The sequence below is a fragment of the Herpailurus yagouaroundi genome, unplaced genomic scaffold (assembly GCF_014898765.1).
Source record: "Herpailurus yagouaroundi ecotype Mexico unplaced genomic scaffold, PumYag 250, whole genome shotgun sequence".
Taxonomy (NCBI): Eukaryota; Metazoa; Chordata; class Mammalia; order Carnivora; family Felidae; genus Herpailurus; species Herpailurus yagouaroundi.
In genome coordinates, this window is record NW_024412467.1 from 6352253 (window position 1) to 6365632 (window position 13380).

The window sequence follows — 13380 nt, forward strand, 5'->3', positions numbered from 1 at the left end:
GAGGGTACGTGGTAGGATTTATGTTAAAATACACATGCACGTGCACACCCATGTATATCTGCCTGGGAAGCAACCGGAGGGATATGCATCAGAAAATTGAGAATTGTGGTTTCCTCTAGGGTGAATAGGTTGGGGGAAGGGGCGGGAATGGTTTTGTTTTTGAACTTTATACCCTTGTGTATTGATTGACTGATTGTGCGTGTATATGTACAAGACACAACAGTTTGGGAGTTTAGATGATAAGCTGAGCATGAAGAGTATGAGATGGGGCGCCTGGGTGTTTCGGTCAGTTAAGCGTCCGACTTCGGCTCAGGTCATGATCTCGCCGTTTGTGGGTCCAAGCCCCACGGCGGGCTCTGTGCTGACAGCTCAGAGCCCGGAGCCTGCTTCGGATTCTGGGTCTCCCTCTTTCTCTCAAAAATAAGTATTAAAAAAAAAATAATAATAAGATGGCCATCCAAAATTCCTAACCTGCTCCTAGGCAGTATTACAAGAGATACAGAATCTTGGACAAGGGAGGTAATTATCCATCTTGAGAATTAAAATCTTTTGGCTTCATACTTGTTATGACGAATAAAACTGGACTTGTCCCATAGTGTAAAAATCCTTCAATATCTGGAAGTGGTTTTTGCAGGTGGCCAGAGGGACAGCATGTTCTAAGTGCTAAGCACACTACAGGTGCTCGAAAAGGATGTCCCGTGTTCCCCAAGTCCCAAATAAAGGGTAAGGCATGTGACATTCTTCAGCTTCTGGGCAACCTTTCCCCTTGTTAAAGTGCATCCCCAAAAATGAAGTTAACATAGGAACATGAGATGGTATTAAGAAAAGCCATTTACAAGTCTGAACTCTTAAAAAAAAAATCATTTTATTGATCCTTTACCATACAAAATTTATTCAAATTACACCCATTTGAAGTGGTAAGATCACAGCTAGAGAACAGGTTTACCCTGTAACAAATCTATTTACAAAATCCGTCATAAAAGCTTTTTTTTTTTTACATTATATTACATATTTTCTTTTTTAAACTAGCATACAACACGAAGCTAAACCGATTAGTAGTTTGCCTACTCCCAATTGTGGGAGAGATACTTCCTTTCGACAAAATCACGTACCCCGTAGTAAAAGAAATTCCCACAATCGGACTTGCCATACCACTGCAAAGCCATCTTCCTTCAGACCCTTCCTCTCACACACAGGCTGTCATGCACTCCTCGAGTTCTTACTCTCTTTTTCCTGAAAGATAAAGCTTTAAATACTGCAGTTTTATTTACAGATCTACACTGAAAACAACGAAAACGGAAACAGAAACCACGACGAAAAACGAAAACGCAATATGACACTCTTAAAAAATTACAAACCAGCTAGAAAATACTCTGGCAGTGTTTACAAATTAATTGCTATTTTTTTTTTGTACAAAATTGCTAGATAATGAAAATGTGAGTAGACTACATATCAACTTAAATAAAACGACCGCTATGCACAGATCTGTACATATGAACACACACCTAACACTGTTTGACAGCTCATGTGTTGCCCTTTATACACTTTATTTTGTAAGGCTCACGCAGTCATAATTTGCACACTTGTAACTTTCAGCCATTTCATGTGTGAGCGTTAATAGCAGCAACTCAATGGTACCAGAAAACCTGCAGACTCAGTACTTAAAGTAACACAAATACCGTAGTACTAACCCGCTGGGTACGCCAGATACTACGTCAGAAAGAAAAGGACTAATGCAAATGGAACACAGCACGGACATCTAATTAAGGTACACCAGTTAAGCCCACTAACTGGGGGGAAAAAAAAATCTTACGCGTGAAGGAACTCTTTAAGACTTATTAGTATTCCTTTCTCTTTTAAAAACAATAAATACGGCATTATTACATCACGCAAAGGCTTCGCGAGAAAGTCAACAGAACACACAGCAACCTAGCCAGGTGAGCTCAGTCTTTAGACTTTGGAAAAAAAATCAGCTTTGTGCAGCTGGCAAAGAGAATGAGACAAAGCTGGGAGCAGAGGCAGCTAACCAGATGAGATAAATATGGGAAATGGGGGAAAGCTTGGCATAAACGGTTTCCCACACAGGAAAACACCCCACAGTGCATTTCCAGTAGGCACTTGACACAAAGCTCCCCCTCCCTCCCCCACCCCAAGGCTTCATCACGGACCACACCGCTATTTGTACCAAATCCAGTGTGTGTGAGGGAGGAGGCTGGGGACGGAGGCCGAGGAAGAAAAAACGAGGATAATCTGCACCTTTGTTTGCCTTCCCAAACATACACCCACGCATACCCACACAAAGAGTTTAAAGTGCTGGTGTCATTTGTTTTGACCCCACCACCACTTTGCATATTGTGGAAATCTACCTAGAGTAAACTGGCTGGGGCTTTCGTGGTTTTTTGTTTTGTTTTGTTTTGTCTTGTTTTGTGTTTTTCCCAAGGGATGGTCTCGATTCACTTCAACACAGGAATCGAGTGCTACTGCGTCAGGCACAGAGCATTTCAATTTAACCGTTTGTTTCATCTTGAGGGTTTTGTTTTCTGTTTGTTTCTTATGTGACTCCCTCATTCCTGCAGTCTTCAGTATCCAAGGAATGGATCTGAGGTACCAGGACACCTGCCCCGGGGGGGGGGGGGGGGGGGGGGGAGAAGGCTCGCTCCCGGGGCCCACGGGAAAGCCATTCTTGGACGTACCTGGGAGGATGTGCGGCTGACACGAAGCCTCCAGCAACTGGGGGACACCATCCCCGAAGAGTAAAGTGGGAGGCGCCCCGGCATTCTATCGCTTCTTTTCCCACCTCCCGGCTTCCCTTGGTTCAACTTTACTCCTTCATGGAGGAAGGGGGCCGGGCTCTGGCCAGGACGACTGCAGCCCCCCTGGGCAGTGTGGGGGGTGGGGGGTGGGGTGCCCCGGTCTCGCCAGCGTTAAGTGAATGCCCACAGAATGCCACTCACACGGCGGGGATGTCTTTGTCCCCGGAGGCCTCTCCATCTGACCCCATCCTGAGAAGTGGTCTCCCTGAGTGCAGTGTAAGAGAGCCCTTGCCCCACTCTCGGGGCCCGGGGAGGGGGGGGAAGGAGGGAAGCCCGAGGACGGAGGGATCCACACCTGCGGCTCCCTGGGACTTGCTCTGTCATCTGACCTGGTTCTCCTCTCGCATGGGCCACCGGTGTCCGCGAGCCCCAGGACCCCCTCGCTCCCAGGAAGGGAAGCAAGAAGGGGTTGGTGCTTCTTGCCAAAGCTGTTACACCTGCAGTCCCACGCGTCTAGATGCTCTGATCAGTAGAGGTTCTCTACCTCTGCTTAAATCATTCCAATGAGCAAAAAACCGTTTCAAAGTAAACAATTAAATTGAAATGGTGATGGGTGCCACAGGAATGCTTCAATGGCGGCTAAAAAAAAAAATTTTTTTTTTAAAAGCCTAAAACAATCCACAAAGAACTTCTAAGTGAGCATTTGCTACAAATCAACTTGAAACTGACAAATACGTGGGGGGCGGGGGACTGGGAGTGGTTAACGGAGTCAGGAAAATCCACAACAGCTTCGAGTGGCAGAACGCTATGGTTCCTCTGTATCTGCAACAGATAGTAGAAAACAGAGTTCTTCATCCGAAAGGCTGTGCGGGTTCTCTCGACCTCCTGGCGGGACACGCGGTCCATAGCTTACACTGAATTATGACAGTAATTTAAATATTCCTAAGAAGAGCTGAAGAAATCCATTTCATACTTTTTGCATGACTTCAAGTTTACAGTTCCTGCCGTTCCGTTCCATATTAGCAGACCCCAAAGACATGCATTCTGCGGAGAAGGCACGGCTTGAAATGCTATTAAGGAAGATTGCTGTTTTCGAGTGGGCCAGGTGGCCAGACCCCATTCGACAGCCCATCCATCAGGGACAGCAAGCCAATCCGGGAAGGGGGTGGGGGAAGAAAAATACGGGTGAGAGACACCTGATTGCACATTTTCTCACTTGCTGACTCATCCAGGAGATTTTGGAGCCTGGGGCAAAGCAGGGCTTTCCCAAGGGCGCCTGCGACTGTGCGTTTAGACAAATAAACGAAAAAAAAAAATTTTTTTTTTAAATTCATTAAAATGTCAGCTTTGTTCTGAAGTTTGTAGTTTACTTCATGATACTATCTCGGAGGAAGAAGGCAGGAAGGGACAACACTGCATGACAGATGTTCTGGTTCCATAATAAAAAAATATTGGTTTATAAGGGGAGTTCACACAATGCATAATCAACTACACATAAAATCTTCCACCAGTGGGAGCTTTTCCAAATCGTAAGCATCGAAGAGATCGCTGATGCCTTCTTCCTCCCCAAGGCTTAGGAGATAGTCTTCTTGGAGCAGGGGGGGCAGTAAGTTCACAAATGGTCCTTCCAGGTTGGAAGGAATTTGGTCCTCAGTCTGCTGTAAGAGGTTGGCTGGGGAGGCCAAAGGAGAAAGGTTCGCCATAGAAATTGAACAATCGCTATGTCCTGAGTTGGTTGAAGCCAAGTCTGAAAGGGGGAAAAAGAAATGGGGGAAACAGAAAAATAAATTAGGAGCAAATCGAATCGACTTTTTAGAAGAATATGCACGTCACTGTTATAAGAGCATGCGCCCTCTGCTAAGGTTGATCAGAACGACACTGCGGTCCAGACCATCTCGTGCTAACTGTTCACAGCGACGGGCTGCCTTTCTCTGTTCTGGTCTAACTCATTCATCTTTTGAAACGTCCACTGTTAGCAAACGACACTACAAGTCATTTCAAAGATTACAGGCTAACAAGTTCCAACACTTTGTTCTGCTATCAGTTAGTCACTATTTATTTATTGAGAGGGAGAGATCTTGAGTGGGTGAGAGGGGCAGAGGGAGAGAGACAGAATCTTAAGCAGACTCCACACCCATCACAGCATGAAGCCCTGGGACCATGACCTGAACCAAAATCAAGAGTCATCGGATGCTCAACGGACTCAGCCACCCAGGTGCCCCCAGTTAGTCACTATTTAAAGGAAAAACAAAACAAAATATCAATAGTGAAACACTGGCTTCCTAGTAGGGCTCACTGATTTTAACTTAACCTTTTTTCAACTAACTTTTTAAAGATACCTCTAAAAACACATGTAATAAGACATATACTCTTTGAAAGGGGGGGGTCTTTCGTTTTACCACCTGAGGTGCTGTGTTTTTTGTTTTTTGCTCAGTATTAGATCAGAACCTATTCACGTAAATCACTCCTATTCTTGCTGCTATACTGGGAAACGGTAGGAAGAAAAATTAAATACACGTCCCCCAGTCTGAAACTGAAAAGAGGGGAGAACCTAGACTCCCCCCGGGGTTATTCCTCCCATGTCTTGTCCCCATCACACTGGGGTCAGGGAGGGAGGGTGGAAATTCAGCTACAACTTCTGTCGACAAAAGGCTTTTCTCTCCAAACTTGTTGCCTTTCAGTGTCGCTGATGATTCACCCCAACAGCTCACAGCTTCACTCCGCACTTGAGTTGGTTTTCTAAAACACTAAGCAAATGGTTTCTGCTGATTGCAAAAGCCTGAGGGACTCCATCCGAGGGTGGAGGAGTCATTTGCTCAAGATCATTATTTTATTCTGTAACCAGTCCCAATGCCTTAAAAAAAAATTACCTTAATAACGTTTAATAACAAAAGTTTTCATTTCTTGCCTAGACGTGTGGTTCTGACACAGGATCCTTCCAATCACCTTCATTTTTAACATAGTTTCCAAATGAAAAAGCTGGATTTTTACCTTTGGAAGGGGGTTTTGGGATATTCCCATTGTGGTCTTGGTTGTTTGTTTTCATTGGACTGTGTGTTTCTGTCTCTTCTGGACACAAATATACCTCAATGGGCCCTTGGGTACTTGCCAAATGTATTTGTAGGCTCTATAAACAGAAGAAGTGAGAAAAGTCCAAACTGAAAAATGAAAGCTACAGTAATTATCATCTAAAAATGGAAAGTAAGGGTAATTTTCATTCTTTATTTTGCTTCTTCACTGGTAGCCCACTCCGATCAAAAGCAGGGGCCAGCAAACTGCAGCCCGAAGGCCAAATCCAGCCCATCAACTGGCTTTGTAAATAAAGTTTTATTGGCATAGAATCGTGCCCATTCCCACGGTTTATGGATTGCCTCTGGCTTTTTTTTTTTTTTTTCCCTCATACTATCATAATGGCAGAGTTGTGCAGTTGAGTTGTCCCAACAGAGACTTATGGCTCACAAGTCCAAAAATATTTACTGCCTGATCCTTTAACTTTTTTTTTTTTTTTTTTAACGTTTACTCACTTTTGAGAAACAGAGACAGAGCACGAGTGCGGAAGGGGCGGGGGCCGGGGGTACACAGGCTCCAGCCTCTGAGCTGTCAGCACAAAGCCCAACGTGGGGCTCGAACTCACGAACTGTGAGATCATGACCTGAGCTGAAGTCGGACGCCCTACTGCCTGATCCTTTGAAGAAAAAGTTTGCTGACCCCTGCCCTAGAGGAGGTGAACTGTGTTCTTTAAATATATTGCTTCTATGCAAACGATTAAAAGGTCTTTTAAATATTCCATAGGCAGTATTTCCATGTTGTTTTTCCTATATGGCAGGGCTTTTTCTTTTTTTTTAACGTTTATTTATTTTTGAGACAGAGAGAGACAGAGCATGAACGGGGCAGGGTCAGAGAGAGGGAGACACAGAATCTGAAACAGGCTCCAGGCTCTGAGCAGTCAGCACAGAGCCCGACGCGGGGCTCGAACCCACGGACCACGAGATCGTGACCTGAGCTGAAGTCGGACGCTTAACCGACTGAGCCACCCAGGCGCCCCTGGCAGGGCTTTTTCATGTGAGCTTTAATAACCACTGGATGAATAGCATTCTTACGTGATAGGAGCAGAGTTTAATAAGAGAATACGGCACACTAACATCTAAAATTCTTCTTCATCTGGGTCACAGAGCTATTAACATCATTTAAGGTGAGAACTGTACCCTAGATGGGAGCTTGCAAATTTCATTCTCTTATTTTCTATGCATTTCCTTTTTGCTACATTTCTTTATCTTATAGTTACAGTCCAGGCCTATATTAGTGAAGATTATCTGAAACCGATCAGAAAAACATGCTCCCTACTTTCTTCTAATATTCTCGTCTATCAATTCAGCCACAGCCTTATGTGATTTCTTAAAAGTAAACATGTTATAAAAGATAAAGTCTGAAAATGTGCTAAGATATGTTGGGGGGTTACTTTTTTTTTTTTTAATTGGGGAGATACATTAAAGCATTAATGCCTCTACTCCTGGTGGGTCCAGGGCAATCAACATAAAATTCCCCAACGGTTCAAATCAGTCAGAACCACCAGATAATAGAGAAACAAAAAATACAAGAGGGACAGGGAGCCATACACCAAGTTCAATGCTGCTATGTTAAATTTGATCTCTGGGGGACTCCATACATAATGAACTGTTGAAATGTTTTTTAAAGTTCGGGTTAAGTAAAATAGATGGGAAAGAAGTATCCAGTTTTTCAGAGGATACACCCTTTGTCCACGACTCCACGATTCCTTAACTTCAAGCATTCCAGAAAGATCTCTGCAGATGAACAAAGATGTTATCTCCTTACCTCTATTGGGTCAGGCACTTCAAGTCTTGTTTCTGGAGGGGCTTTGACAACTATAACAGTTTGGTCTTTAAGGCCACTAATTTTTCGAATATCTTGATATGTAACGTAAGCTAACGTAGGGAGTGTTAAGGAAATCTTCCAGTGAATTGCCTCAGATGTAACCATTTAGAAGACAAAAGAACAGATGCAAGGAAAAATTTTATAAAGTATTTTATGACTTGGAAGAACATATCAGCGTCTCCGTCTAGATCTTTAAATATATGGGATCTCGCGTGAATCTTCTGGTTGATATTCTACACAAGACAAATACACAGCTTTTTCCTGCCCATTTCTAAAAAGCCCATGGCTACTTAAAATATTAAACACAGAAACGGAATAGTTAAACTATCCAAAGAAAACCAAAACCCAATTTGTTCAGGGATTTCCTAGCCAGGTTCCTCTGGAGCACAGACATTCCATACACTTCAGTGAAAAGTGTTCTGTCACTCAAACTGAGTGATGGCAGTTCCCAATTTACAGGGGGGAAAAAAAAGTAAGTTCTAATACCCATATATTTTCTGAAACTCCGGTAACTTCTAGCTGCTGCTTGACTATTAGCAAATGTCAGCAGCCACCCAAATGAATGAGTGAGTAGCAAACATCTTTTGGCGGAAGAATTCAGAAGACCGCTCAGGCAGACAGCCCGTATTCTTAAGGGCACCCGGGCTGTAGGTGATTATACACTGCCCATTGATAAGACTGTCATTATTTCTCTGTTACAAAAATCATCCTTTGTAGGATATTATTAACTGTCAATATTTCAGTGTTCACAAGGAGGAGAAAAGCAGCTTCCCAAGGCTCTGCTACTGAACAAAGTTGAGAAACACTGCCGTTAGAAGACAGAGCAAACAGTATTTCAGTACCCTTGCTAATGACTTCTACTCACTGAACAATTCTTTTGAGTGCCCTGGCAGGCAAACCTGAGAGGATATCATGAAAGAATATGGTACTTACTATATGATAAAAGTATTCACGCGAGCTTGCCTAGAGAGACACGTTCTTACTCGGCAGTAAAAGAACTCACATAGCTCTCTTCTATAAGGCACACGGAGTGACATAATTAATGTACAATGTCTTCTAGCCTGTTGCATTTTTTATGTTAGCCCACAAAAAATGCCTAGGATAAAACAGCAAATCACAACTCAATGAAGGCCTTTCTGCAGGTAATGGAATACAGCACATAGAGTCAATGATCTGACATGTTTAATACAGAAATAGGGTTTAGAGAGCCAGGAGGAAATGTCTCTTAGAACAGTGGACTTTTATTAGAAATTGAAGGAAGCTAAGGAACGTACTTTGCAGAGTAAAGCACATTCACTTCATATCTGTATATCGTTTTAGGGGCATCTTCATAGACTATCTTCTTTAAGTCTGAACGGTTCAGACAACGGCTAATTCGGTGCTGAGCTTGATGGGACAAGCTCACGTGGGAGTCCAGGTCTTAGGTCCCCATTTATTTCATCAAGGAAGCAAACTGACTGGTGTGAATTTTTACCGAGAACGCTGGGGGAACTGACAGCCAGGTACCTATTCCACAGCCCACTGTCAAAAAAAAGCTGTGTGACAAGAACTTATTAAAAACTCATCTACAATTACTCAACATGCTGCAGGAAGGAAAGTTTCAACACATTTGTGAACAAGCTGTACCACATTCGGAACTGAGTGGCGAATTGAAATAAATTGTGCAAACGCATTTTCTAATCTTACAAATTTAAAAGTACTTCCGCTGTGGCTCCCTCCTGAATTTGCTTTTTTGGGTTAGCAGCTCCCCGCAAGGAAGCTTTCAGTTTCCGGAACAATGGCCCCAGAGAAAGCTAATGTAGGGGACCATGCCGTAAGCTACACATTGCAGAGAGCTGTCAATCACGGACAACCACCCCGTCTCTTCCTCCACGGGGCTCCCGACTAAACAATGAAGGAAGCAGCCCCACTAGAGTTATTCTGCGTTCTTTCCTGATAAACCCACTCTGGCCACCACCGGGGGTTCAAATCATCACACCTCTTCTCCATGTCACTAATCATCAGCTGACAACATGAATCTTTCGGTCAACAGAAAGCGAACAATCACAGTAGCAAAATACTGCCTGAATTGGAAAATATATGTCCCCACACCCTCCAAGGGGAAGCTTATCAGCCATAAAGGGTAATGTGGAATGATCACAAGTGGGGAACGCAGATTAGAGATGGGGTCTTAAAACATTGGCTTTGTCTTCTTCTAGAAACTGAGAAGATTGCAAAATCTTCTTGTCAACATAATGAAGTAATCTTTCTCCCTTCTTGCTGGAAGGGGGGATGATGAACAGTAAGTTTTCCCATGATGGCCAACAGATTGTCAGCCAGTTGACAAGAACTGGCTTTAAAAAATTTTACTTCCAGAGACTAATGTCTGTAGATGAATGGATAAATTGAGATGTCGCAGGCCTTGGGGCCGGGGGTGGGGGCGGTGCAGGGCAGGGGGGGTGGGGTGGGGGTACTTCTGAAATCTTGGTGCTATGAATCAGCATTAACGCATGGGAAGTTATAGTGTGGTTTTTCTCTACTCTCTTTATTCCTTCAGCTGTAGCCCAGACAGATTCAACAAATTCCGATCGCTCCAATATCTGATGAAAAGAAAATAGAATGTGAGAACCCCAACATGACAGCTAACGCCCACCAGAAATCTGGGGAGCCAAAGATGAATCTGCTGGGTGTTGTCATTAATATTAACACCGACACCTTACATGTCTTATAATAGTGCTGCCTTACGCTATGAGTGTGTCCATATGTCCCAACCACACATAAATAACATGCTTAAAAAAACAAAAAAAACCCCAAAATCACAGTCACCACCCAGCTATCAAAATAGATAGGAGAAGATACTGTCCAGTGACTATCTTTCCATAAATACTGAGTTCTAAAACCAAGATAAGTGGATTTACACACACACACACACACACACACACACACACACACGCACGCACGCACACACATATACATGGACTTGGGTGAAACCAGAGTAAAATTCTACCTGTGCCTAACAGTCAGCCTGTCAACTCTCGATGTAATCTAGAAGGTGCTAACCCCCAAGGAACAGGTGACACAAAGGATATCTTTGATTCTCTGAATCCTCGGTTAGCAGTTTGAGGTCCAGGGTGCAGGTTTGGATCAGCTCATCTAATTTCTTCTCCTCCTGGCTGAGCTCGGTCACTTCCTTCGACAGGCCTTGACACTGGGCCAGCATGCCCCCGTCCTCAGACAGACTGCAGCCCCTGGAAACCGAAACACAGACTCATCATGGCTGCTGGGGGGGACCAGAGGTGGGGGTGGAAAGGAGGGAAGGGAGAAATGGTCTTTTGAGTAAATGTCTCCTCTTTTTTTAAAAATTTTTAAAATGTTTATTTAGTTTTGAGAGAAAGAGAGAGAGACAGAGAGAGAGAGAGAGAGAGAGAGAGAGAGAGAGGAGCAGAGGCAGGGAGACACAGAATCCGAACCAGGCTCCAGCTCTGAGCTGTCAGTGCAGAGCCCAACGCAGGGTTCAAACTCATGATCTGTGAGATCATGACCTGAGCTGAAGTTGGACGCTTAACTGACTGAGCCACCCAGGCGGCCCTAAATGTCTCCTCTTGACACAGGTCACGCTGCTTGTTAGCCAATTGTTAAAATCAGAGCATTTATACACCTATTTTTTTTTCTCCACACCGTCCTTCACCTCTCACACCATAGAAACTAAGTGGGGGGGAAAAAAAAAAAACAAACACAACAACCCAAAATCCAACACTGCTATTTTCAGGTTTCTTTTCTCCAGAGGAGGCCTGTTTCTTCAGAAGGCTCCAATTCAAAGGGCGAAAAGAGGGCCTCCTCCCTGCCACATGCCTCCTGGGGGGAAAGAGAAAGAGAGGGGGAAGAAGGATGGAGAGACACAGCGAGAAAAACTTGAAAGAAAAGATGAGGAGTGGTTCAAAATTCAACAAAATATCATCCGAAAAGTACAAAAGACCTAGGTAGTTTCTGAGGGCCTTATACCAACCACCGACAAGGAAAAGGAGGTTAAGGGATCTGTGTGCTCTATGGGAGAACAAAGGCCACTACCCAACAGGCCAAAATGGGTCACTGAGTCGTCACAAAATTCCAAAAAAGTACAAAAAGTTACCCGCTCATCTTATCGTGTCTGAGGTACTATTTTTCCAAAGCTACCCTCTAAGAGGTTGGTTCCTCCCCACAACGCTTTCAAAGTTCCTTCTAAAATAGAGGCTCTTCAGGCGCCCCGTCTAATAATTCACGAGCGGCATGATCATACATGTAATCACACGTGTGGGTGGCAAGTGTTAACATCCCTGCTTTCCAGAAGGAACCGAGGCAACTCAGTCTTGCCTCAGTTTACTCAGAAAGTGAGGTGGCCTGCTGGTCGAGCCACGGCTAAGGATAATGTGGCAATGGTGTATACACACGGATGTGTTAACACACAGCGTCGTTCACTTCCAAACGCCTGTTAGAGACGAGCCAACGACACGCGTGAGCAGCCTTTAGATTTGCCACAGGAGCACACACGTGGGCATCGCCACAGCAGATGAACGGCATCTTACTTGACATCTGCAGGCCCCCCCACCTCCCCCCCCCACTGAATCCCAGGATCCCCTGGCTTGAGGCTAATCAAGCTTTTTGTCTCTGAAAGTATCTAAAGAGAAGGGCTCTGTGCAAAGAGGCTCTGAACTTCTGACAAAGGACCTGCTTGAGGGGCGGGGAGAAGGGGACCGCGGAAATGGAGTGTGGGCGTGGACGTGAGACCTGGCACCGGGGCCCTTGGCTCGTACTCACATCCACTGCACGTTGTTTTTCGACTTCTTCTTAATGAGGTGGATGCCTTCCAGCACGTTGGTGATGTCATAGATCCTTCTCTTTTGCACTTTCAGTACCTCCGCTGCCTTGTTCAAATCCAAGACCCCGTCAGGGGACTGGCTCAGTAGCTGAATGAACTTCTTGGTGAGCAGACCAAGGGATGTGTCATACCGTGTTTTTTCTGAGGGAGATTTTGGAGCTTAAAGAAAAACAAAAGCCGAGCGGGTGGGGGTGGGGGGACAGGGAAGGGGGAGAGGTAAAGAAATGAAGGGTTTCTTTGCAGGTAGGCAAGCCCTGTTTCCCGCTGCAGCCCAAGTATTAGTGTTGAAGCAAAGCTGTTGCTGTCGTGTTTTGGTAAGTTACAGAAAGCTATGAAATTGCTTTATTAGAAAAGGAAGGGGGCGCCCGGGTGGCTCAGTCGGTTGAGCATCCTACTTGGGCTCAGGTCATGATCTCGTGGTTCACAAGTTTGAGCCCCGCATCGGGCTCCAGGCTGACAGCTCAGAGCCTGGAGCCTGCTTCGGATTCTGTGTCTCCCTCTCTCTCTACCCTTCTCTGTTTTACACTCTGACTCTGTCTCTCTCTCTCTCAAAAATAAATAAACATTAAAAAAAAAAAAAAGAAAAAGAAAAGGAAGGGACAGGACACGTTCCTGTTTGATTATAAAGCGTTTTACTGTGAATTTCTTGGGAGTTTCTACTTTGGCTTCCCCTACTCTCTGGGTCTAGTGAAGAATCCCACACATAGTAGGTGTTCAACGATATCTGTTGAATTAATGAAAAAGCGTGATAGCCTCAGGGGAGCAGCACATGGGGAGCCTAACCTGATGGGGCCCGGCTGAAAAGTCTCCCCAGCGTTTCACGACGGGCTCAGACAGACTCAATTTAACTGGCTTTGCAGACTCCTCTGTGTGTGTGTGTGTGTGTGTGTGTGTGTGTGT

General features: G+C 44.7%; 1 protein-coding gene across 1 annotated transcript in view; it reads right to left on the reverse strand.

Moving 5' to 3' along the window:
* Window positions 1–843: 843 nt before the first annotated feature.
* E2F3 (E2F transcription factor 3) overlaps window positions 844–13380 on the reverse strand; it is a 76294-nt gene continuing 63757 nt past the window's right edge. Inside the window, exons 3-7 of the mRNA XM_040460610.1 lie at window positions 12420–12621; window positions 10715–10873; window positions 7587–7701; window positions 5745–5880; window positions 844–4500 (exon numbers count right to left, since the gene is read on the reverse strand). Of these exons, the coding sequence (XP_040316544.1) occupies window positions 4238–4500; window positions 5745–5880; window positions 7587–7701; window positions 10715–10873; window positions 12420–12621 (875 nt within the window). The 3' untranslated portion in view covers window positions 844–4237. The remainder of the gene's footprint in view (window positions 4501–5744; window positions 5881–7586; window positions 7702–10714; window positions 10874–12419; window positions 12622–13380) is intronic.